General features: G+C 40.0%; 1 protein-coding gene and 1 pseudogene across 1 annotated transcript; one reads left to right on the top strand and one right to left on the bottom strand.

Moving 5' to 3' along the window:
- Positions 1-525: 525 nt before the first annotated feature.
- On the bottom strand, positions 526-1,167 carry LOC129535257 (coiled-coil domain-containing protein 169). The gene has a single exon (XM_055393944.1). The coding sequence runs from the start codon at positions 1,165-1,167 to the stop codon at positions 526-528; it is 642 nt and encodes a 213-aa protein (XP_055249919.1).
- A 6,934-nt stretch (positions 1,168-8,101) lies between these two features.
- On the top strand, positions 8,102-25,711 carry LOC129564021 (T-complex protein 1 subunit theta-like; annotated as a pseudogene).
- Positions 25,712-26,692: the final 981 nt, after the last annotated feature.

Here is a 26,692-nt window from a genome sequence, read left to right as displayed (position 1 = left end):
ATTGGAGACTATTTCTATAATACCATGATGCTTCAAGTCAAAGATTAAAATGCATTTGGTTTGTAGCTTTACTTAAACCTTGGGTTTAAAAAAATGAGCATGATATAGCCTAAAATAGCACACAGTTTTGATGAACTCACATTTTTAAGCTAACAGCCATCTAGAAACCAGATATAATAACAATATTAGTATCAGAGTAGATAAGGGATATATTATTAAAATAAAGTGTAAGATAACAGCATTCAGGTTTTCTAGGATATTTTATGAATCATAAACACTGCTACTACATATTTTAGGGTCACTTAAATTACTTTCTAAAATAATTTTTGTAACTAGACTAAATTACTAAGAAAATTTCTTTTAGGTAGACAAAAGAACACATTACTGGAAGAGGAGCTTAAAGAGGTTTAATAGTTCTTTCTCATCTATCTCATTCTCTGAAAAATGTGTTGAATAGTAACTTCACAGTTTGAATATTACAAATGAAAAAAGGGAAGAAATAGAGAAATCCATCCAGTTCTGGAATCATGGATTGAGTTTGGGAAGATGATTTGATCTTGTAATCTTTTTTGCTGGTCCTCTCTTGGCATTTACCATCTTCTGATTAGCAGGATTATATCTTCCTGTTTTCACTGGATTCTCTTTCATTCTATGCAGATCCACTGGTTGTGTTTTAGAAGAGTGGTGTGAGCCAGAGAGCTGAGACATTTTAGCTAGGTACATATGATGTTCATCCTTCACCTTATGGTAAGCCTTTGTTTCTCGTTCCAGTCTAAGTGCATACTCTCTCACTTGACTTTCAAGGGTCCTTTTTTCTTCTTCTAGCTGTTTAAGTAATGTACTTAATGATTCCACTGACATCTGCTCATAGGCACGAATAGAAGATAGTCTGTCTGAAGGATTACCACGAATTTTTTCGATTTTCTCTCTGAGACTTGCAATTTGCTTTTCTAGTTGATCATTCAGTTCAAGTTGTGCCTCATAACGGGTTTTCCATTCACTGTCTTCATGGTTACAATTGACTTGGTCTTCCAGTTCCACTATCTTTTGGCTTATTTCAAGTATTGAGATTTGTGCTAAGTCTTTCATATGGATTTCTTCCAATAACTCCAGTTTAAGGTAGTCAGTACTCATACCTTCGAAGTTGTCACCTCCTCCGTCCCCCATAGTGTCTGCTCAAGAGCTCTCCCACACCATTCCCTTCAGCACAGCTTACAGCAGAAGACTTAAAGGGACACTCGGAAGTTGGGGAGGACAAAATGTTGTCATCAGCTGTTGCTATGGTGAACTGATTCTTAGAATCCTAGGTTGAATTTCTTTCCCTCAGCACTTTGAATATGTCATAAGACTGCTTTCTTGTCTCCACTGTTTCTGATTAGAAATCAGCTGTTAATTTTATTGTGGTTTCTTTATATAAGGCATATAATTTTCTTCTCGCTGTTTTTGGGCTTCTCTCTTAGGCTTTGGCTTTCAGTTTTTCTATGACCTCTCTAGATGTAAATATCTTTGAGTTTGTGCTACTCGGAATTCATTGAGCTTCTTGGATGTGTAATCTTTGAAATCTGAGAAGTTTTCATCCAATGTTTCTTCAAATACTTTTTATGTTCCTTTTTATTCCACTCCTCTTCTGGAACTTCCATTATGCATGAGTGGTGTGTTCGATGGTGTCTCAGTGGTCTTTGAGGTTCTTCAATTTTCTTCATTCTTTTTACTTTCTGTTAGTTAGATTGCTGTTGTTGTTGTTTAGTCACTAAGTTGTGTCCGACTCTTTTGCAACTCTTTTGTGACCCCATGGAGACACAGGCTTGATCCCTGGTTCAGGAAGATCCACTGGAGGAGGACATGGAAATCCACTCCACTATTCTTGCCTGGGAAATCCCACGGACAGAGGAGCATGGCAGTCCATGGGTTCCCAAAAAGTCGGACATGACTGAATAACTAAACAACAACAATGACAACAAGTACTAAATCTATCACCTAGGCCCTTTTCAGTTCAGTTCAGTTCAGTCGCTCAGTTGTGTCCGACTCTTTGTGACCCCATGAATCACAGCATGCCAGGCCTCCCTGTCCATCACCAACTCCTGGAGTTCACTCAAACTCATGTCCATCAAGCCGGTGATGCCATCCAGCCATCTCATTCTCTGTCATCCCCTTCTCCTCCCACCCCCAATCCCTCCCAGCATCAGTCTTTTCCGGTGAGTCAACTCGTCGCATGAGGTGGCCAAAGTATTGGAGTTTCAGTTTTAGCATCAGTCCTTCCAATGAACACCCAGGATTGATCTCCTCTAGAATGGACTGGTTGGATCTCCTTGCAGTCCAAGGGACTCTCAAGAGTCTTCTCCAGCACCACAATTCAAAAGCATCAATTCTTCGGCGATCAGCTTTCTTCACAGTCCAACTCTCACATCCATACGTGACCATGGGAAAAACCATAGCCTTGACTAGACAGACCTTGGTTGGCAAAGTAATGTCTCTCCTTTTTAATATGCTGTCTAGGTTGGTCATGACTTTCCTTCCAAGGAGTAAGTGTCTTTTAATTTCCTGGCTGCAGTCAGCATCTGCAGTGATTTTGGAGCTCCAAAATATAAAGTCTGACACTGCTTCCACTGTTTCCCCATCTATTTCCCATGAAGTGATGGGACCAAATGTCATGATCTGTGATTCGCTATTTTGGTACATTTCAAAATGATCACCAAGATAAGTCTAGTTTTTGATATGATATGTCACCATACAAAAATATTAGAGTTATTGACTGTATTCCTCACACTGTACATGTCATACCATAACATTTATTTTGCAGATGGAAGTTTGTACCTCTTAATTTCCATCACCTATTTCTTTTCTCCTCCCATCCCTTTCCCCTCTGGTAACAACTTGTTTTTCCTCTGTATCTATTACTGTTTCTGTTTTGGTATGTTTGTTTTGTATTTTGTTTTTTAATATTTGACAGATAAGTGAAATTATACAATATTTGTCTGTCTTTGTCTGACATTTCCCTTAGCATAATACTCTCTTGTTGTTGTTTAGTTGCTACATTGTGTACGACTCTTTTGCAACCCAATGGATTGTAGCCCACCAGGATCCTCTGTCCATGGGATTTCCCAGGCAAGAATACTGAAATGGGTTGCCATTTCCATCTCCAGGGGATCTTGCTGACACCGGGAATGAACCTGTGACTCTTGCATTGACAGGCAGGTTCTTTACCAGCAAGGAAGCCCATAATACCCTCTAGGCCCATCCATATTGTTGTAAATGGCAAGATTTAATTATTTTCTTGGCTGAGTAACACTCCATTGTGTGTGTGTATGTGTGTATATACCCCACATCTTCTGTATCCATTCATCTATCAATGCACAATTAGGTTGCTTCTGTGTCTTGGCTATTTTAAATAATGCCACAATAAACATAAGGGTGTGTAGATCTTTCCTAATTAATGTTTTTGTTTTCATCAGATAAATACCCAGAAGTGGAGTTACTGGATTGTATGGTAGTTCTACTTTTAATTTTTTGAGGAATCTCCATACTATTTTCTATAATGACTTCACCAATTTACATTCCCATCAACAGTGCAAAAGGGTTCCCTTTTCTCCATGACCTTGGCAACATGTGTTATTTGTTGTCTTTTTTGATAAAAGCCATTCTGACAGGTGTGAGGTGTAATTTCTTTGTGATTTTGATTAGCATTTCCCCAATGATTAGTGAGGACTTCGCAGGTGGCTCAGTGGTAAAGAATCCACCTGCCAATGCAGGAGACACAGGTTCAATCCCTGGGTCAGGAAACTTCCCTGGAGAAGGAAATGGCAACCCATTCCAGTATTCTTGCCTTGGAAATCCCACGGATAGAGGAGCCTGGGGGGGCTATAGGCCACGGGGTCGCAAAGAGTTGGACATGACTGAAGTGACTGAGCACCCATGCATGCATGGTGACTGGTGATATTGAGTGTCTTTTCGTGTGCTTCCTGGCCATCTGTATGTCTTCTCTTGAAAAATGTTTACTCAGATCCTCTACCTATTTTTCAATCAGGTTGTTTGTTTTTTTGATGTTGAGTTACATTAATTCTTTGTATGTTTTGGATATTATCCCCTTATCTGATATATTGTTTGAAAATATCTTCTCCCATTCAGTAGGTAGCCTTTGCTGCTTGATAGTTTCCTTCACTATACAAAAACCTTTTAGTCTGATGTAGTCCCATTTGTTTATTTTTGCTTTTGCTTCCCTTGCCTGAGGAAATACATGCAAAAAAAGAAAAATTACTAAGACTGATGTCAAAGAGCTTACTGCTTTTTTTTTAAGAAGTTTTTTGGTTTCAGGTCTTACATTTAAGTCTTAAACTGTTTTGAATTTATTTTTTCATATGGTGTGAGAAAGTAGTCCAGTTTGATTCTTTAGCACATAACTGTCCAGTTTTCCCAATACCAGTTCCTGAAGAGATTGCTTTTTCCCTATTGTATATTCTTGCCTCCAATATTGTAGATTAATTGCCCATATAAGTGTGGGTTCATTTCTGGGCACTGTATTCTATTCCATTGATATTTGTGTCTGTTTTGTACTAGTATCATACTGTTTTGATGACTGTAACTGTTGTATAGTTTGAAATCAGGGACCATCATACCTCCAGTTTTGTTATTCTTTCTTAAAGTTGTTTTGTCTATCCAGGGTAATTTTTGTTTCCATAAAAATTTTAGAATTATTTGTTCTGCTTCTGTGAAAAATGTCATTGGTATTTGATAGGGATTATATTGAATCTGTAGGTTGCCTTGGGTAATATGATCATTTTGACAATATTAATTCTTCTAATCTATGAGCACAGTACATCTTTCCATTCATTTGAGTCCTCTTCAATTTCTTTCATCAATACCTTATACTTTTCCAAGTACAGTTCTTTTACCTCTTTAGGTAGATTTATCGCAGGTATCTTATTCTTTTTGATGCAATTGTAAATGGAATTGTTTTCTTAATTTCTCTCTCTGATTGTTTGTTGTTAGTGTATAGAAATGGCTCAGATTTCTGTACATTAATTTTGTATCTTGCAACTTTACTAAGTTCATCATGAATTCTAGTAGTTTATTGGTGGCATCTTTAGGATTTCTATGTATAGTATAATGCCATCTGAAGACAGTGACAGTTTTAGTTCTTCTTTCCCAATTTAGACTCCTTTTATTTCTTTCTCTTGTTTGCTATGGCTAGGCCTTCCCATATTATGTTGAATAAAAGTGATGAGAATGGACATCCTTGTCTTGTTCCTCATCTTAGAGGAAATGCTTTCAGCTTTTCACTGTTGAGTATAATGTTAGCTGTGGGTTGGTCATATATAGCCTTTATTATGCTGAGGTATGTTCCCTCTATACCTTCTTTGTTGAGAGTTTTTTTTAACTGATTATATTTTATATTTTTCTGTGCTGGGTCTTTGTTGCTGCACAAGCTTTTCTCTTGTTCTGGACAGCAGGGCCTACTCTCTAGCTGAAGTGTGCAAATTTCTCAGTGCAGTAGTTTCTCTTATTGTGGAGCAGGGCCTGTAGGGTACTCAGGCTTCGGTAGTTGCAGCACGTGGGCTCAGTAGTTGTAGCTCCCGAGCTCTAGAGCACAGCATCAATAGTTGTGGGACACAGCATTAGTTGCTCAAGGCATGTGGGATCATCCCAGATCAGGGATCAAACCTGTGTCTTCTGCATTGGCAGGTGGATTCTTTACCACTGAGCCACCAGGGAAGCCCAAGAGAGTTATTTATTTTTTATTTTTATTTTTTTGATCATAAATTGATGTATAATTTTGTTGAAAGCTTTTTCTATATCAAGATGATCATATGATTTTTTCCTTCAATTTGTTAATATGGTGTATTACATTAATTGATTTATGGATATTGAACCATCCTTGCACTCCTAGAATAAATTTCAGAATATCTGCATCTATGTTCATCAGTTATATTGGCTTGCAATTTTCCGTTTTTGTGATACTTTGGTTTTGGTGTCACACATATATATGTATATGAAAATTTTAAATTACTGATTTCTTAAGTTCAAATGCATTTTAATTCCTGCATTTTTACTCCCTCCTCCTGTACCATTTAACATTTTTAATGTCATATTTTACATGTCTGTTGTTTTGTGTATTTCTTAATTATTTGCTGTGGATATAGATGATTTTATTACCTTTGTCTAATACCTTCCTTATACCTTTATACATGGTTGATTTTCTACCTTTAACTATATATTTGCCTTTACCAATGAAATTTTTTTGTTCATAATTTTCATGTTTCTAGTGTGGTCTTTTCTTTTTCCTGTAGAGAAGTCCCTTTAACTTTTCTTATAAAACTGGTTTGATGATACTGAACTCTTAGCATTTGCTTCTCTGACAAATTTTTGATCTCTCCAGCAAGTCTGAATGAAAGCCTTGCCAGGTAGGGTATTCTTGGTTGTAGGCTTTTCCCCTCCATCACTTTAAATATATTATGCCACTCCCTTCTTGCCTGCAGAGTTTCTACTGAAAAGTCAGTTGATAGCCTTGTGAGAGTTCCCTTGTATATAATTTGTGCTTTTTCCTTGCTGCTTTTAATATTCCCTATCTTTAACTTTTTGCCATTTTAATTATACTGTAATTATACTATAGTCCTCTTGGGTTTGATCCTGTTTGGGACTCTCTATACATCCTGTATTGGGATGTCTCTTTTCTTTTCCAAGTTAAGGGAATTTTTAGTTTATTATGCCTTCAAATATGCTTTCTGCCCCTTTCTCTCTCTTCTCCTTTTGGGACCCTTATAATGCAAATATTAGTGTGCTTGATGTTGTCCCAGAAGTCTCTTAAACTGCCCTCATTTCTTTTTATTCTTTATTCTTTTTTCTGTTCAGCATCCATGATTTCCACTACTCTGTCTTCCGGCTTAGTGATCCGTACCTCTGTATCATCTAATCTACCATGGATTCCTCCTCCGAGTGTATATTTTATTTCAGTTATTGTATTCTTCATCTCTGTTTGGCTCTTCCTTATATTTTATAACACGTTGTCAAAATTTCTAGCTTCTCATTCTGTTCATCCAATCTTTTCCTGAATTTTTGAACATCTTTACAATAATTGCCTTGAACTCTTTATTGGGTAGATTGCTTATTCCACCACTTAGTTCTTCTTCTGGGGTTTTATCTTGTTCTTTCATTTGGAAAATATTCCCCTGTTGCCTCATTTTGCCTAAGTTGCTGTTTTTATTTCTGTGTATTTGGTAGGTTGGTTATGTTTCCAGACCCTGGATAAGTGACCTTTTGTAGAAGGCATCCTGTGTGTTCTAACAGCACAATCCTCTCTGTTCACCAGAGCTATATGCTCTAGGAATGCCTCTTATATGGGCTGGATGGGTCCTTCTGTTGTGCTGAGCTATACTATTATGCATGGTCTGGTAGATGTGTCTGCCCCCACTCTGGTTAGTTACTGCTGTGCCTGGTGCAAAGGCTTGCTAGCCTTGGGTGGGTGGCATCAGGTCATGAGGTGGCTTTCTGCAGGGCCCCAAGTGTCCTGGATCTAGTGTCAGCCCACTTGTGTGTGGGACCAGATTCCCGAGCAACTGTTTGAGGGGCCCAAGTTGTCCCAGAGCTGGTGCTCAGGCCTTCTGTGGTTGGGCTAGTTCCTGACATGGCAGGCTGAATGGTTGTGGTGGTCTTGAGGCTGATGCCTGACCACTGGTGGGTGAGATCAGGTCTTAGGTTGAGTGTTGGCCTACTGGTGGGCAAAGCTGGTCCTGGGGTCTCTGGCTGCAAGGCCCAGGTGCCCTGGAGCTGGCATCAGTACACTGGTGGACGAGACTGAAGCCGGTGTTCTAGGACTAGTGTTAGCTCACTGGAGGATAGAGTTGGTCCCAGGGTTTCTGGCTGCAGGGTCCTAGTGGACCCAGAGTTGTTTGACCTGCTGGTGGGTGGGGCTAGGCCCAGGAGGTCCTGGAGCTGGTGCCTGCCCACTAGTGGGTGAGGCTGGTCCCAAGGCTAGTGCTGGCCCAGTGGTAGGCTGAACTGGATCACAAGTTCTCTGGTTGCAGGGCCCTGGATGTGTCAGGGCTTAGGCCAGTGCACTGGTGTGCAGGGCTGTGTCTGGATCCTCTGGTGGATGGGACCCTGTCCTATGACAGCTGTGGGCTCAGGAGGTCTTAAGCCAGCAGGCCTGCTGGTGGGTGTGGCTATGTCCCTGCCAAGCTAGTTGCTTGGCCTGAGTTGTCCTAGTACTGGGTGCTGACAGGCTGGTAACCAGCTGGAGGCAGGATCCCCAAATGGGTCTTGCCTGCACTAGAGTCCTTATGATAGAATGAGCTCCCCTAAATAGCTGCCATCAGTGTCTGTGTCCCCAGGGTGAGCTGCAGCTGCCCTCTGCCTTTTCAGGAGGTGTTCCAAGTTCAGCAGGTAGGTCCCACGCAGGTTTCTTTCAAATTACTTCTGCCCTGGGTCCTGGAACCGATGAAATTTTGTCTGTGCCCTTTATGAATGAAGAGAATCTCTACTTCCCACAGCCCTCTGGCTCTACTGAAATTAAACTCTGCTTTTCTTCAAAGCAAGATGTTCTGGGGATTGCCTTCTCAGTGTAGGACCCTTGGACTGCGGAGCCCGATGTGGGGCTTAGACCCTTCACTCCTTAAGGAGAACCTCTGCAATTCTTATTATCCTCTATGCTGCATCTCTGCCCCTCCTACCCATCTCATTGTGGTTTCTTCTTTATAGCTTTAGTTTTAGAAGATCTTTTCTGTGAGTCTTCAGGTCTTTCTCATCAATATTTGCTCTGTGAATAGTTGTCATTTTGTGTGGGAGGAGGTGAACTTGGGGTTTTCCTACTCTGTCATCTTGGCCACTCTCCTAGCAACACTTTTATTACTCTTTTAGTTGTTAACCTAAAAAATTACAACATGCATTCTTGACTAAAGCCTACCTGCAATTAGTACTTTTACCACTGCTTAGTGTAAGCACCTTTCAACATTTTAAGTCACTTCATTCCCTTTTAAGTTGAGTTATTGTCATGAGCAGTTAATGTCATAAATTTTAATTCACTGGGTTTTTTAAAAAAACCCAGACATTTAAAAAAAAAATTGAAACAATCTCAAACCTACAGAAAAGTTTCAAGTACACTACAAAAACTTCTTTCCCTGAACCTTTTATGTGTAAGTCACTGACACGATTTCAAAATATTTCCATGTGTATTTCAAAGAAAGCAAAGACCATTCTCTTACAAAACTAAATATAACAATAAATCAGAAAATTAACATTGATACATCATTAATATCCAGTATTCAAATCCTGTTCAAGTTGCTGATTTTGCCAATAATATCCTTTGTAGCCAAAGAATACAATTCACAACAAAGTATTGCATTTTTTGGTCATGTCTATTTAGTGTTCTTCAACCTGCAACAGTTCCTCTCTTTCCTTGACTTTCATGACCTTGACATTTGAGGATTATTATTTTGTAAATGTACCGGTTATTTTATAAAATGTCCCACAACCTGGGTTTATCTCATATTTCCTCATGATCATATTAGTTTATAATTTTTTGGCAGGAATATCACTGAAGTGATGCTTTGATCTTTCATTACGTTAAGGTGGTATCTTCTGGGCTATACACATCTATTTAGCCCCAGTTCCTAATCAAACTATTTATTCATTCATTCAGATCAATATGGACTCACAATTTCTTACTTTATTCAGTGGGTTTTGATCTCATACTATCATTATTTACTGTAATTTTCAAATTTAGCCAGTGGGAGCCCTTTTACAGAACTTCTGTGTCCTACACAGAAGTTTCCCCATCTTTCTTTGAGCAATTCTTTACTTTTAGGGACAAAAACACGTTTCGAGCTGCTTATTCTCAGTCCATAGTTTACACCAGGCTTCACTCTTGATGTTGTAAACAAGGGATTTATTTTTTTGCTCTGGCAAGCACTCAAGGTAGGGATGGATCATCTTAATTAGATTAGAGATTGAGACTGTCGTTCAGGCTTTATGAGGGTTGATTGGTTTCCCATTCCCTTTTACCCCTAGGTAATGGCTATTTGGGGGAATCAGCTGAAATTCTGTGGTGTTTATCAGGGTTCCTCCTCCTTCATGGGCACTCAACTCCAGCCTTAGCCCTCCTCTCTCCACTCCCCTCTTTTACCCCTCTCTGGTCCATGATGTCTCTGAAGTCTTTGGTCGGCTTCTCAGACTCCCAACCACTATTTTCTGCACTGTTTTCTGCTTGGGTTATTAGCTTCTCAGTTAACAGCTTTCAGTCTGGCAAATGCCCTAAAAGCAAAAATGCAGCCAGATGTCTGGCTCATTTCTCTCTATGTAGATTCTCCAGAATCTTGCACTCTCAATTCCTTGCTGCCTTGCTGGCCCTTCGAAATGACCAAAAAATGTTTTTTAATGTGTTGATCAGCTTTTGTAGTTGTTCTCAGTGAGATGGTTAGCCTGAAACAAGTTGTTTCACCACTGACAGAAGCAGAAATTGCATTAAACTCTTAATAGATCACTCTGGCTATTGTTAAGGGGGACAAGAATGGAAATAAGGAAACTAGGTAGGAGGCTTGATAAGATGATGGCTTGGACATGTGTGAAAATAGATGTGTAAGAGAATGGACGTAGATTGAGAGATAAGAGTGAAAAGAAGTAGAGGGAACTATGGGAGACTAATGTCTTTATCTTGCAAAGTGCAGGCAGGGAGGGAAATACCTCTGGTTCAGTCAAATAAGAAATATATGTTTAAGCATATTATTTAAAGTTAAAAAGATAATCATTAGAGGAAATAATAATAATGTGAAAATTATATTGCAGAGATGGATGGGGAGTGGGAGTGCTGGAAGTGAACTTAATCTTCATCTTTTATTGCATTATGTAATAGGTAATGTCAAAGAAGAAATATAGAGGAGGGGACAAATGTGAAGAATCTTTAGGAGATAAGATTTGCAGGGCTTGGTGATTGATTTAATTTAGTGAATAATGGAGGAGGGAAGGCAAAGGCAATTTGTAGATTTCTTGTCTTGAGTGATTGGATGCATGTGGCATTACAACTGAGGTAAGAAAAATGGAGGAATATCTAGTTCCAGAAAAATGATAAACTCAGTTTTAGTCGTATGTGGTGCATTGTGGTTGAGAATGTATAGTTAAGTACACACACACACACACACTTACACGTGGTCAAAGTTCCTTACCACAATAAAGTTAAAAAGAGAATTAACTGTAAAACTATAGCAAAAAAAAAACTCTGACCACTTGGAAATTTAAAATGACTTGTGTAAGAACTCTTGGATTAAAGTGCAAATGTTTATAAATACATGATATTTAATGCAAACAAAAAAAAGAACCCATGCTACTGTTAAAGATAAATATCTTTGCTTTGTAGACCTCTGCTATAGACTGAATGTTTGTGTCCCCCACAAATGCATATGTTGGAACCTAACCCCCAAGGTGATGATATTAGGAGATGGGACCTTTGGGAGTGCTTAAGTCATTGGGTGTGTGCCATCATGAATAAGATTAGTGCCCTAGAGAATTCCTTGGCAGTCCACTGGCTAGGACTGCTTTCACTGCTGTGGCTGGGGTTCGATCCCTGTTCCACCCCTGGTTGCGGAACTAAGATTCTGAAAGCCATGTGGCACAAACAAACAAACAAAAGTATTAGTACCCTTATGAAAGACACTCCAGAAAGCTCTCTTGCCCCTTCCACCATGTGAGAATGCAGTGAAAAGATGTTAACTGTCTAGGAAGCAGGTTCCCACCAGACACTGGATATACTGCCTCCCTGTCTTGGATTTCCCAACCTCCAGAACTGTCAGAAATAAGTGTTTGTTGTTTAAAAGTCGCGCAGTTTATGATAATTTGTTATAGCAACACCGATGGACCTAGGCAACCTCATTGATAACTATGCTGGATTTCTGTACACAGAGTGGCCAAGGAGATGAGCCTTACCCCTTCTGTGATGCTAAGTGAGGACCATGTTTGTCTGATAGTGCCACACATTTCATTCTGTCTTGCATTCATTTATAACCCTCAGCAATAACTCCCTCTCCCAATAACCTTGATGTAAATTGGCTTCATACTCTAACAGAACTTGGGAATATTGATATGCTCAACTATAGCATCCCAATGTTTCCATGGTAACTAATGTACAACCGGGGGAAAAGATGGAAAATAAATGAGAATAACATTTTAACAAAATAAGTGAAGGGTGAAGAGCCTTTAGACATGTGATTACCTCTTATTTAGGAATATGAAGATATTCATCTCCTTAATAATGGGGTTATAAAAGTTGTTACAATGAAACATGTCAGTAGCCATTTATATTCCATTTTTCTCTATAATCATCACCACTGAAAGCATTTAAATGCCATTTTTGCCCAATAATGCTGTAGAAAGTGAGTTAAAAGGACATAGTTGCTGTTCTTCCTTGAGCCTGCAATCAGGATGAGACAGGTTAGGCCGATGTTCATAGTCCAGCCTGCCAGACAGAGCTTTGCCCCTGTGAATATTGGGAGGAGTGTGTACTCAAAGCAGTTTATTCAATCCTGTGGAATTTGTTTGCTTTGATGCAAGGCTTTGCTAGCAACTCAACACTCTCCTGGTTAAAGATTGCCAGTATATTTGCTGCCCCTCCTCCTTTCTTATTCTACCAGTTGACTTTTCCCATTCTTCCCTAACATCCTTATTCTTCCTTTTCCAAATGCATTCTATGCACCATCTTGACCAATTCCAAAACAATTTGTTCACTTTGCCTCTTGGCCAGTTGTAATGTTCTCAATGTGTGTATATATGTGGGTAGATACATTGAATATTCAACCCTGAATATTCATTGGAAGAACTGATGCTGAAGCTGAAGCTCTAATACTTTGGCCACCTGATGTGAAGAGCCAACTCATTGGAAAAGATCCTGGTGCTGAGAAAGATTGAAGGCAGGAGGAGAAGGGGACAACAGAGGATGAGATGGTTGGATGGTATCACTGACTCAATGGACATGAGTTTGAGCAAGCTCCAGGAGATGGTGAAGGACAGGGAAGCCTGGTGTGTTGCAGTTCATGGGGTCTCAAAGAGTTGGCCACAACTGAGCGACTAAACAAGGTAGATACACGTTCCCTATAATATCTCCAATAAACTGATAATTTCCTAAAATATGAAGCAGTCTGTTTTAGTGTTAAACCAGTTCTTAAGATCTGAATTGTGTCCCTCCAACTCCATTCAGATATTTTAAACAATTAATTATTTATTTATTTTTGGCTGCGCTGGGTCTTCTTTCTTGCACAGACTTTCTCTAGTTGTGTTGAGTGGGAGCTACTCTCTGGTTGCAGTGTTTGGGCTTCTCATTGCCGTGGCCTCTCTTTTCAGCTCCCAGGCTTTACAGCACAGGCTCAGCAGTTGTAGCATGTGGGTTTAGTTGCCTCATGGCACGTGGAATCTTACCAGACCAGGGATTGAACCCATATGCCCTGCACTGGCAGACAAAATTTTAACCACCAAACCACCAGAGAAGTCCCTCAGTTCACATATTGAAGTTCTAACCTTCACTGTGACTATATTTGGAGACAGGGCCTCTAAGGAGGTAATAAAGGTTAAGTGAGGTCATAAGGGTGGGGCTCTAGTCTAATAGGACTAGCATCCTTATAAAAAGAGGAAGAAAGACCAGATCTCTCCCTACCCCTGCACCTCCCTCTCTTTCTCTTTCTGCATGCCAGAGAGGAAAAGACCACATAAGCACACAGCAAGAAGACAACTGTCTGCAAGTCAGGAAGAGAGCTCTCACCAGGAACCTAATCAAGCTGGCACCTTGATCTGGGACTTCTAGCCCCTAGAATTGTAAGAAAATAAATTTCTGTGTTTAAACAACCCAGTCCATGTATTTTGTTACGGCAGACCGAGCAGACAAATATACCAGAGTGACAAGTACAACCAATTAAACTGTTATCATGTAGGAACAGACTTTGTAAGATTGAAGAGATAGCTTTTTTAAATTTTAGAATAGCAGAGAACTAATTTCTAGAGATAAATATAATAACTAATGGGATATTATTCAACCCAGAACAGAAACACAGAGTGTAGAAGGGCAGAGGTAGACTGAATCGCTCCAGGTAGTTAGATAGCCTGGTTTAGCTGATTCAGCTTGGCCTGATTCCTTCCCCATTTAGAGGAGGAGTTAAGAAGCACATTCCAGTATTCTTTTTTTTTTTTTAACACACTCATATCACCTTTTGAAAATTAGTCTTCAGTTTACCTTCTATGCAAAAGATTTCAGGGGTTAGAAGCAAGATGTGATAGGAGCTGCCAGTGGGGAAGAGGTTCCTCAGTGGGAATGAAAGTCAATTTCCTGGAGTTTCCAAGGGAAGATACATCAGAATAGTAAAGGCTATTTACTTTGGATGGCCAGAGATCTGGTAGACATTCTTAAGTCCAGAAGGATCTTAGAAGTCAGATTAAAAAAGGAGTATATCTTCATACTAGAGGCTCAGTTTGGACAAGGGACGTTTCTATTTTGTTTCGTTTTTAACTTGTGACATTTGGTTTTGCAGTCCCTGGGTAATGTGGAAATTTTCAGGAAATGAAGTTCTCAATAAAGCATTCTCTCATCCCAAGGGATTTGGTCTCTATCATTATTATATCCTAATTAAAACAAGGCAGAGACTATTTATTCCTGGATAGAATGGCCTTCTCTTGTCATCTATAACCAACACAGAGTGCTAAAAGCTCCTGGCCAATCAGTTACATATCATTAAAGTGTAATTAAAATTTTGTCACTGTGCTTTTTCAGACCTCTAAATATCCTTAAAATTAATGCTTTAGTGAGGTAGATGAACATTATAGTTTATTACAGACAATTTTCTTCTGCCTATTTCAGGGCAATTTAAAGAAAAATCATATCAACAGAGAACATATCTTTGCAGACATTAATTTCTTTTTAGCTTTTTTCTCAGTGTGGTATTCACTTTAACAGGTTGTCTGAATATATACATAATACTTCAGTTCTGAATATAAGAGATGGGATAATTTTATATCCATTTGTGGCTGGGTAGAGGTTTGGCTTGAAATCCAAGTACTGTAGTTTTGTACAGTATATCGATGTAAAAATTAATTAAAATTTCTGTATAGGTAATATATGTACATGGAGCAAAATTCCAAAGCAGTAAGACAGTGTGTACTGAAAATTCTCTCCCATTCTTATACAAGTTCTCCGGTTTCTACCCCTGAAGGCAAGCACTGTTACTAGTCTCCTGTGTTTCCTTTTATAGATCTTCCACAGTGCATTGATGGTGGAACAGATCTTTCCCCTTCTCTAGCTGGCAGTCAGCACCTGGCAGCATGAAAATGCTGTGCTTTGAGGTGGAAAGTGATGCTTTAAGTAGTAGCATGAAACAGTGACTGTCCATGCTCCTTCTCACATTCCTCCTGGAAACCATATCCCCGAAGCAGATCACATTTGTCCAAACCACTTCTAACTGGACATAACACTAACACAGATGCATTTATCAGAAATACACAGCAACAGAAACAGCTAACAGATCCATACATTAAATATTTACTTAGTTATGTATGTGAACAAGTAGATGCTTTTGCTAGCTGTCATGCGGCTTCTGTTTTTATGCAGTGTGGACTCAATCAGAGATTGTTCACTCTTTTCTAAGAAGATGGAGAAGGTGTCATCAGAGAGGTGCTGTGTAAATGACAGAAGGGAGAAACTCGCCTCGAAGGTGCAGAAAAGGCATTCCAGCATGAGTTGTGGTCTGGGGGAAATCTAGAGATTGGAGTTTGGGATAAAAGAAAGAAGGAAATGTTTAATGGTGATTTGTGAAGAGCCGAGAAGATGGATCGAACTGGCTGGATTAGGCACTGCAGTGAGAGTGAGGAAATATGGGATGAATGGCCATTTGCGTTTGTGGTGAAGTTTTATATAAGGATCTGTGGGCAGAGGTCAGTCAGTCCCTCTATACTTACTATGCCCTCCATGTTCCTAGCACTGCCATCATTCAATCCAGAATTTTTCCATCACAGAGGCATCAAAGAATAGATTGTAGAATAGTATGGTAGTTTCTCCCCAGTGCGTTCTTCTACTGGTTATTTCTATGAACATTGTAGAGGTTAATTCTATTTCCTCAGCAGCCATTACTTTCCTTAATAACTTGCTATGGATCTATCCCCCACACATTTATGTAAAACAGTTTCTCATCGTCAGCGCTCTCGGCACACTGGGTTGGATAATCCCGTTAGGAGGCACTGTCCCCTGTATCGCAAGATGTTTGGCAGTGTCCCAGGCCTTGGCCCACTTGATGTCAGTAGCACCCCACCCCCACTTTTGACAACCAAAACTGTCTTGACATTGACAAATGTCCCCTGGGACAAAATCATCACCAGTGGGGACTCTATAATATAAAGCCTCAAGAACTTAACATCATTTTTTGTTGTTCTGTAAAAACCCCCTTTTAAAAATTACCATTTATAAATGTTTATCAAAGTGATCCATTCATGTGGACAAAAATGAAGTAGTGCCAAAGGACTTCCTTATAATAAAATGCAACTATCTCCTGCCACACTCCTCCCCACCTGTGGTCCTGTCCCCTGAGAGTTACCGCTTTAACTCTTTCTGGTCTGAGTTTTTCTAATGCTCCTGTTGTATCCATTGACCTGTTTATTCATTCACTCAAACCACATATTTATTGAACATTGCAATAGTGCTGGTATAACAACATACCACAGACTGGGAGGCTTAATCAGCAGAAATTTGTTCTCTCACAGTTCTGGAGCCTGGAGGTCCAAGATCAAGGTTCCGGAAGGCTTGGTTTCCTCTGAGGGCCATTTGGGAAAGATACGTTCCAGGCCTCTCTCCTTGGCTTAAAAATGGCCACCCCCTTGCTGCCTCTTCACGTGATTGTTCCTCTGTGCATGTGCACCCCTGGTGATTCTTCCTCTTCTTATAAGGATACCAGTCGTCTTGGATTAGGACTCTTCCAACAGCCTTGTTTAAATGTGATCACATCTTTCAAGACCTTATTTCCAAATACTGTTGTTGTTCAGTCACTAAGCCATGTCTGACTCTTTGTGACCCCATGGACTGCAGCACGCCAGGCTTCCCTGTCCATTACCAACTCCCAGAGCTTGCTCAAACTCATGTCCATCGAGTCAGTGATGCCATCCAACCATCTCATCCTCTGTCTCCCCCTCCTCCTGCCTTCAATCTTTCTCAGCACCAGGGTCTTTTCCAATGAGTCAGCACTTCGCATCAGGTGGCCAAAGTATTGGAGCTTCAGAATTTCAGTCCTTAAATATGGTTACATTCTGAAATAGTGGAGTTTGGGAGTCCAACATGTAAATTTTGGGAGCATGCAATTGAGTCCATACCAAGCACCTTCTGTGTGCCAGTCACTGTTCTCAGCATCTGGGATAGAGCAGTGAACAAAACACAAAAATCCCTGCTCTTATTGACTTTACATTTTGGTGGCAGAGAGCAACAATAAACAAGATAATTAAGATATACAGTATGTTAAACGACAGTAATTGTGGAGAAAAATAAAGCAGGAAAAGGAACTAGTGAGCTCTTTGAGGTAGTCTGCAATTTAAAATAGTGTAGGCAGGGAAAATCTCTCTGAGAAGGGGACATTTGAGTAAGGACCTGAAGGAAGTAATAGATTAGGCCATGCAAGTATCTGAAGAATACCCACTCCAGTATTCTTGCCTGGGAAATCCCATGGACAAGAGGAGCCTGGCGGGCTACAGGCCATGGGGTCGCAAAGAGTCAGACACAACTGAGGGACTGAACAAACAACAAATGCAATATCTAGAGAAAGAGCAGACAGAAGAGCTGGTAAAAAAGGGTCCTGCAGGAGGACATGTCCCGTTTGCTCAAGGAATGGCAGAGGGCTGACACAGCACCAGCAAGGGAGTGTAACAAGAGGTGCAGGGCTTGGGGAGCGCAGAGACAGACGGCTGGGCGAGGTCTGGCAAGTCTGTGTAATGACTGGCCTCTGTTCCAAGTGAGATGGTGAGTTAGAAAAACCTTTTCCCTCCCCGTGTTTCTCCTTTATTTGTCACATGACTGCCACACTCACAACATTTTTGACACCAGTTTTGTGCATGTGGGTTTCCCTACAGTGAGCAATGCTCTGTGCTGTTGGCTGGGAGTCCTACCCTTGAACTCAAGACCACATTTTCTACCTGGACAGAGCATCAGATCCCACAGGTTAAGGGCTCAGTCCCGCAAAGCTGCTGCCCTCCCCTGCCAAATTCAGATGGCAAGTCCAGGTTGTCACCTCTCCTTCTGTATGATGGGCTGTAAATCTGAGGTTCCTATGACCCTCTCCTTGTGTTCAATTAATTTGCTAGAGTGGCTCACAGGACTGTTCTAGCAGTTACAACTCATGTTCCTTATGTTTACCAGTTTATTATACAAATATGTGATAAAGGATACAGATCACGTAGGCATGATTGATTACTAACTCCATTTTTAGCCCTTCTCCTTTCTCAAGAGAATGGGAGGTGACGCCAAAAATCCCAAGTTTCTAATCATGGTGTGGTTTTTCTGGTGACCAGTCTTCCTCCAGGAGCCCCATAGAGTTGCCTCATTAGAGCAAAAGACATTCCTATCACCCAGGAAATGACAAGGGTTTCAAGAGCTCTGTGTCAGGAACTGGGGTCAAAAGCCAAATATTAAAACAAAAGATGTTCCTAGTGCTCTTACCACTTAGGAATTTACAGGAGTTTTAGGAAGTCTTTGCCAGGAACTGGGAGACAGAGACCAATAAAAAATTTTCTGTTATTTCACAGATGGGAAGCCATTGGACAAGCTGCGGCTGGCAAGGTCTGAGTTAACTTTTAAAAGAACTTCTTTAGCTCCCATGTTAATAATAGACTAAAAGGGGACAAGGGTGGAAGCAGAGAGATCAGTAAGGGGGGTATAATCCATTTTCTCTAAATGATATGCCTTTCTTTGATTTACCAGCTCTAGATATCATCTATCTAGTGACTTCCTGGCCTAATAAATGGGAATTTAGCTCACTTATGGGCTTCCCTGGTGGCTCAGATGGTAAAGAATCTGCCTGCAATTCAGGAGACCTCGGTTCGATCCCTGGGTTGGGAAGATCCCCTGGAGGAGGACATGGCAACCCACTCCAGTATTCCTGCCTGGAGAATCCCATGAACAGAGGAGCTTGGCGGGCTGCAGTCCATGGGGTTGCAAAGAGTCGTACACAACTGAGTGACTAAGCACACACACAACTCACTTAAACTGCAGCAACCACTTCTCTCTTTTCTCCTAATACATCACTCCTTTTAGTTCCTTTATTTAGTTCCCCTCTCAACTGAAAACATTTTAGTGTGTATCTTTTCTGTTCACATATCTTTTTTGGTTATCTTTGTGTCTTTATATAAGACACATAAATATTTCTTGTTCCATCATCTATAGATAGTATCTCTTGATTCTATACTTTCTAAAATTAGAATATTAGTGCTTGTATGCATCCTTCCACCTCCCCTAAATGTGTCTACTTTCCAATTTCTGTATGTTATGCTTTTAAATTATTTACTAACATTTATCTTACACTTTGTAATTATAATTGTTTCCTGTGATTGTCTATTGGATTCCAAAGGTTGAAAAGCAATAAAGATAGTGTTTGTATTATTACAATTGTATACTTTTCAGTGTAAAGCTAAGAAATGGGCCTTGATTATATTTTCATGTTACAACTTCCATCAATTATTCTATATCACTCCATGTTCTAGTAGGTCATCATTATTGGAAAATGACATTTTTAAACAGTTTTGTATTTTTGTTGAATTTTTGATTGCCCCCATTTTATTTTTTTGTGCTGTGAGTTGACTAAACATGTGCTGTCTTTACCATATCTCTGTTCTCCAGCTTTCTCATTTTGTCTAGTGCTTAGAATAAGTTCTATTCATCTAGAAGCCCACTTTCTGTGTTAATTCTGATTCTTCACATTCGATCCATGACTTCTTGTACAGATTTTGTTTTTCTTAGATTTCTTCATTGCTTCTTTTTGGATTATTTCTTGCCTTCTATGCTTTTATTGTATCCTAAGTTTTCCTAGCTCTTAACCATATTATCTCTTTTTCCAACTTCCCTTTTCCCTGGATGCCTCTTTTTCTGATGCTTTTGAACTGTGGTGCTGGAGAAGACTCTTGAGAGTCCCTTGGACTCAAGGAAATCCAACCAGTCCATTCTAAAGGAGATCAATCCTGGGTGTTCATTGGAAGGACTGATGCTAAGGCTGAAACTCCAATACTTTGGCCACCTCATGCGACGAGTTGACTCAATGGAAAAGAGTCTGATGCTAGGAGGGATTGGGGGTGGGAGGAGACGGGGACGACAGAGAATGAGATGGCTGGATGGCATCACCAGCTCGATGGACATGAGTTGAGTGAACTCCGGGAGTTGGTGATGGACAGGGAGGCCTGGCGTGCTGTGATTCATGGGGTCACAAAGAGTCGGACACAACTGAGCGACTGAACTGAACTGAACTGATGGTGTTTTTCTGGACTCGTTGGTTCCAAATCAGCGTGTGTTCAGTCAATGTCCTTTCCTCCAATTTCTGTCTTCCAAACATTTGTAAAATACAGTGTCATCTGAGTCCTTCTTCTCTTCTTTGTTATGAGCTTATGCCTTTTCAGTCCCTTTATTATAATTCTAATAGTGTCTTAGGAGAGAGTGGATAGAAATGCATATGATCTTTCTGCCATATTGAATGAGAAGTATACAACCTTATAATATAAATCTTTCTTTTAAAGTTCTAAAATTAATAACATTTTTTGTAACTAATTCAGACATGAAAGACCTGTATAAAGTAAAACTTAAAAGTTTGTTCACCACTCTCACTAACCAGAGATAACCACTGTTCAGTAAATATCCTTCCAGACTTTAAAAACTATACATATGATATATAAAGTCATACACATACAAAATGAGTTTTTTATTTTACAAAGTTTGTATTTTAGAAAAGTGTAGATACTTGGTTTTTAAACTTAATATATATTGGGCATACTTGCTTGTCAGCAGATGCTTAATTTTTTAATGTAAAAATCTTTATTGAAATATATACACCTACAGAAAGGTGACAGTCTTCTCTTTCCTGTGTATACAGTTAATGAACTTTTGGTTGCTGCTAACTATTTCATTGACAAGCAATGTTATAGTGAATGTCTTTGTACATATATCTTTGAACACATGTGCTAGCATTTCTTAGTAGAAGTAGGATTGTTGGGTCAATGGTTATACAATATGAAAATATTAAAAGATACTACTGAACAGCCCTACTGAAAGATTTTTCCAATTTACTCTTCTATCAACAGTATTTGAGAGGGTACACCCTTCTGAGGCAAGCTCTCCTTAAAAGGTTGGAAACTCTGTGGTGCATGGTTGAAAATTGGACTCTGCCCTGTTTCATGTTTATCTTTAATGACTTCACAAGAGTTACTCTGTTCTCCCTTAGCGTACTTGAAGTTCTTTAGAGCCTGGGATCATGTCGTTTAGTTCTTTGATATTTCCCATAGTGCCTGGTATAGGCTGAGCAAACTGTGGGTGCTTGCCACAATTTAATGATTGACCATAAACCAGTTTATAGTTTTGGGCTGACACAGTCCCTTGAGGTCAGCTCATGGAATGAGAGGGCTGAGCAGAGCGGGAGGCTAGGGCTGTGCTGGGTTTGTATCAGATGCTCTCACTTAGACATCAAGTTTAGACCATAATCTAGGGACCTAAACTGTGACCACCTAGCACAATCCTTGGCTCAGTTCAGTTCAGTCGCTCAGTCGTGTCTGACTCTCTGCGACCCCATGAATCACAGCATGCCAGGCCTCCCTGTCCATCACCAACTCCCGGAGTTCACTCAAACTCATGTCCACAGAGTCGGTGATGCCATCCAGCCATCTCATTCTCTGTCGTCCCCTTCTCCTCCCGCCCCCAACCTTCAGAGGAGGTCCTTAATAAATGGTCTCCATTGATGTGATTATGACTCCTGTTTAGTGAAAGGGGGCTCAGCAGGAAAGAATCAGCCTGCCACATGTGTATGCATTTTTCCTGATTCTGGCCATTTCAGTGTTGATGACATCAGAGTTTGTAAGATTCTGGGCTCTGGTGTGCATTCCTCTTCAGTATTTCATGGCATGGTTTTTAAGAAGGAAGCTGAAGGCAATGTAACTGTTGTCAAAGATGAAAAAATAGCAGTGTACTCTTGTTCTTTTGATGGCATGATAACAGAAACTAAGGGAATGGTGTTGATAAAGAGTGCTGAAGAATTGATGAACTTTAGTAAGGGAGAAGAAAATCTCCTGGATGCGCAAGTCAAAGCTACTGCTGATACTGGTGCAAATGTCACAGTAACAGGTGGCAGAGTGGCAGACACGGCTCTTCACTATGCAGACAAATACAATAGCATGCTGGTGAAGCTGAACTCAAAATGGGATCTCAGATGATTATGCAAAACAGTTGGTGCTACAACTCTTCCCAGGTTGAATCCTCCTGTCCTTGAAGAAATGGGGCATTGTGACAGTGTTGACCTGTCATAGGTGGGAGATACGCAAGTGGTTGTGTTTAAGCATGAAAAGGAAGATGGTGCCATTTCTACCATAGTGCTTCGAGGCTCTGCAGACAACCTGATGGACGATATAGAGAGGGTGGATAGATGATGGTGCTAATACTTTCAAAGTTCTCACAAGGGATAAACGTCTTGTACCTGGAGGTGGAGCAACAGAAATTGAATTAGCCAAACAGATCACATCATATGGAGAGACATGTCCCGGGCTTGAACGGTATGCCATTAAGAAGTTTGTGGAGATGAGGCCACCATCACACTAATCCCAAAACCTGGTAAAGATCCCACAAAAAAAGAAAACTACAGGCCAATATCACTGATGAACATAGATGCAAAAATCCTTAACAAAATTCTAGCAATCAGAATCCAACAACACATTAAGAAGATCATACACCATGACCAAGTGGGCTTTACCCCAGGAATGCAAGGATTCTTCAATATCCGCAAATCAATCAACGTAATACACCACATTAACAAACTGAAAAATAAAAATCATATGATTATCTCAATAGATGCAGAGAAAGCCTCTGACAAAATTCAACATCCATTTATGATAAAAACCCTCCAGAAAGTGGGACTAGAAGGGACATAACTCAACATAATAAAAGCAATATATGACAAACCCACAGCAAACATTATCCTCAATGGTGAAAAACTGAAAGCATTTCCCCTAAAGTCAGGAATAAGACAAGGGTGCCCACTCTCACCACTACTAGTCAACATAGTTCTGGAAGTTTTGGCTACAGCAATCAGAGCAGAAAAAGACATAAAAGGAATACAAATTGGAAAAGAAGAAGTAAAACTTTCACTGTTCGCTGATGATATGATCCTCTACACAGAAAACCCTAAAAACTCTACCAGAAAACTACTAGAGCTAATCAATGAATACAGTAAAGTTGCAGGATATAAAATCAACACACAGAAATAACTTGCCTTCCTATACACTAATAATGAGAAAATAGAAATAGAAATTAAGGAAACTATTCCATTCACTGTTGCAACGAAAAGAATTAAATAATTAGGAATATATCTACCTAAGGAAACAAAAGACTTGTACATAGAAAACTATAAAACACTAGTGAAAGTAATCAAAGAGGACACTAATAGATGGAGAAATATACCGTGTTCGTGGATTGGAAGAATAAATATTGTGAAAATGAGTATACTACCCAAAGTAATTTACACATTCAATGCAATCCCTATCAAGCTACCAACAATATTTTTCACAGAACTAGAGCAAATAATCTCACAATTTGTATGGAAATATAAAAAACCTCGAATAGCCAAAGCAATCTTGAGGAAGAAAAATGGAACTGGGGGAATTAACCTGCCGGATTTCAGGCTCTACCTCAAAGCCACAGTCATCAAGACAGTATGGTACTGGCATAAAGACAGAAATATAGATCAATGGAACAAAATAGAAAGCCCAGAGATAAACCCACGCACCTGTGGACACCTTATCTTCCACAAAGGAGGCAAGAATATAAAATGGAGAAAAGACAGTCTCTTTAACAAGTGGTGCTGGGAAAACTGGTCAGCCACTTGTAAAAGAATGAAACTAGAACACTTCCTAACACCATACACCAAAATAAACTCAAAATGGATTAGAGAGCTAAATGTAAGACCAGAAACTATAAAACTCCTAGAGGAGAGCATAGGCAAAACACTCTCTGACATAAATCACAGCAGGATCCTCCAAGACCCACCTCCCAGAATATTGGAAATAAAAGCAAAAATAAACAAATGGGACCTAATTAAAATCAAAAGCTTCTGCACAGCAAAGGAAACTATAAGCAAGGTGAAAAGACAGCCTTCAGAATGGGAGAAAATAATAGCAAATGAAGCAACTGATAAAGGATTAATCTCCAAATTATACAAGCAGCTCCTGCAGCTCAATTCCAGAAAAATAAGTGACCCAATCAAAAAATGGGCCAAAGAACTAAACAGACATTTCTCCAAAGAAGACATAAAGATGGTTAACAAACACATGAAAAAATGCTCAACATCCCTCATAATCAGAGAAATGCAAATCAAAACCACAATGAGACACCATTTCACACCAGTCAGAATGGCTGCTATCCAAAAGTCTACAAGCAATAAATGCTGGAGAGGGTGTGGAGAGAAGGGAACCCTCTTACACTGTTGGTGGGAATGCAAACTAGTACAGCCACTATGGAGAACAGTGTGGAGATTCCTCAAAAAACTGGAAATAGAACTGCCATATGATCCAGCAATCCCACTCCTGGGCATACACACTGAGGAAACCAGAACTGAAAGAGACACATGTACGCCAATGTTCATCGCAGCACTGTTTATAATAGCCAGGACATGGAAGCAACCTAGATGTCCATCTGCAGACGAATGGATAAGAAAGCTTTGGTACATATACACAATGGAGTATTACTCAGCCATTAAAAAGAATGCATTTGAACCAGTTCTAATGAGGTGGATGAAACTAGAGCCTATTATACAGAGTGAAGTAAGCCAGAAAGAAAAACACCAATACAATATACTAATGCATATATATGGAATTTAGAAAGATGCAAATGATAACCCTGTATACGAGACAGCAAAAGAGACACAGATGTATAGAACAGTCTTTGGGACTCTGTGGGAGAGGGTGAGGGTGGGATGGTTTGGGAGAATGGCACTGAAACATGTATATTATCATATGTGAAACGAATCGCCAGTTCAGGGTTGATGCATGTTACAGGATGCTTGGGGCTGGTATGCGGGGATGACCCAGAGGAGGGAGGTGGGAGGGGGAACTCATGTACACCCGGGGCGGATTCATGTCAATGTATGGCAAAACCAACCAATATAATATTGTAAAATATTTAGCCTCCAATAAAAAAAAATAAAAGAAGTTTGCGGAGGCATTTGAAGCTATTCCCCAGGAACTGGCAGAAAACTCCAGAGTTAAGGCCAATGAAGTAATCTCTAAGTTCTATGCAGTACATCAAGAAAGAAATAAAAATGTTGGATTAGATATTGAGGCTGAAGTTCCTGCTGTAAAGGACATGTTGGAAGTTGGTGTTCTAGATACTTACCTGGGAAAATACTGGGCTATAAAACTGGCTACTAACGCTGCCATCATTCTTCTCAGAGTGGATCAGATCATCATGGCAAAACCAGCGGGTGGGCCCAAGCTTCAAAGTGGGAAGAAAGACAGGGATAATGACCAAAATGACTGAATGGCTTAATTTTTACTGTAGGTGAAGGTTGTATTTGTACTACAGGAATTGCCTGATGTTTTCATATTCTCCTTAAATTAAGAAGTGTTTTGTGTTTGTATCTTATATCCTTGAATGGATGATACAATAAACATGTTACTATCGGAAAGAGAAAAAAAAGAATCAGCCTGCCAATCCAGGAGATGTGGATTTGATCCCTGGGTTGGGAAGATCCCCTAGAGAAGGGAATAGCTAGCTACCCACCCCAGTATTCTTGCCTGGGAAATCCCCCAGGCAGAGGAGTCTGGTGGGCTACAGTCCATGGGGTCACAAAGAGTGGGACACGAGTGAGCAACTAAACAACAAGAAGTCTTAGGATTAGTGTTGAGGGCTTCGGCACAGCATCTAAAATCATTATGGGTGGAGTCAAAGATCCACAGTCTAGAGATGAAATAAAATTCAAAACCGGCAAGAGCAGACAGGCATCAGAGGCAGGAGCAGAGACTGTGTTTGAGCAGTTTAGTTGCATTGTGATAGGATCTTCCTGGCACCCAGGAAGTTTTTACTGGACTTTTTGTATTGTATTTGTTATACAAATATTACCTATTTGGAAAATGTTTGGTTTTCACACAGTGGCATCCTAAAGGTGCTTCTCAGTCTCTGACAGGAGCCAACAATCCCAACACAGTGATGTGAACACAGAAGGTGTGTAATGACAGAGATACCAGTGGTCTCTTACTTATTGAAACACATAATATTCAGGCAATATTGAGGATTCACTGGAGATGATGGTGCTACAGAACAGCCACTCTACTAGACCAAGATTATAGCCCAAGCTTTTCCCAAGCAGAAGTAAGGTTCCCCGGGGATTGGGAAGCCAAGGGGCCAGTCAGATAAGGATTAATTTCAAGGGACAGATTTAGAGGTTCTATAAACACACAGCACATGGATGACAAGGGTTCGACAAACTGAAGAACAGGCCTGTTTCTTCTTACAGTTCTA

The sequence above is a fragment of the Moschus berezovskii genome, chromosome X (assembly GCF_049115385.1).
Source record: "Moschus berezovskii isolate FMDL1 chromosome X, NW_MosBer_1.0, whole genome shotgun sequence".
Classification (NCBI taxonomy): Eukaryota; Metazoa; Chordata; class Mammalia; order Artiodactyla; family Moschidae; genus Moschus; species Moschus berezovskii.
This window is presented reverse-complemented; position numbering and strand designations above follow the sequence as displayed.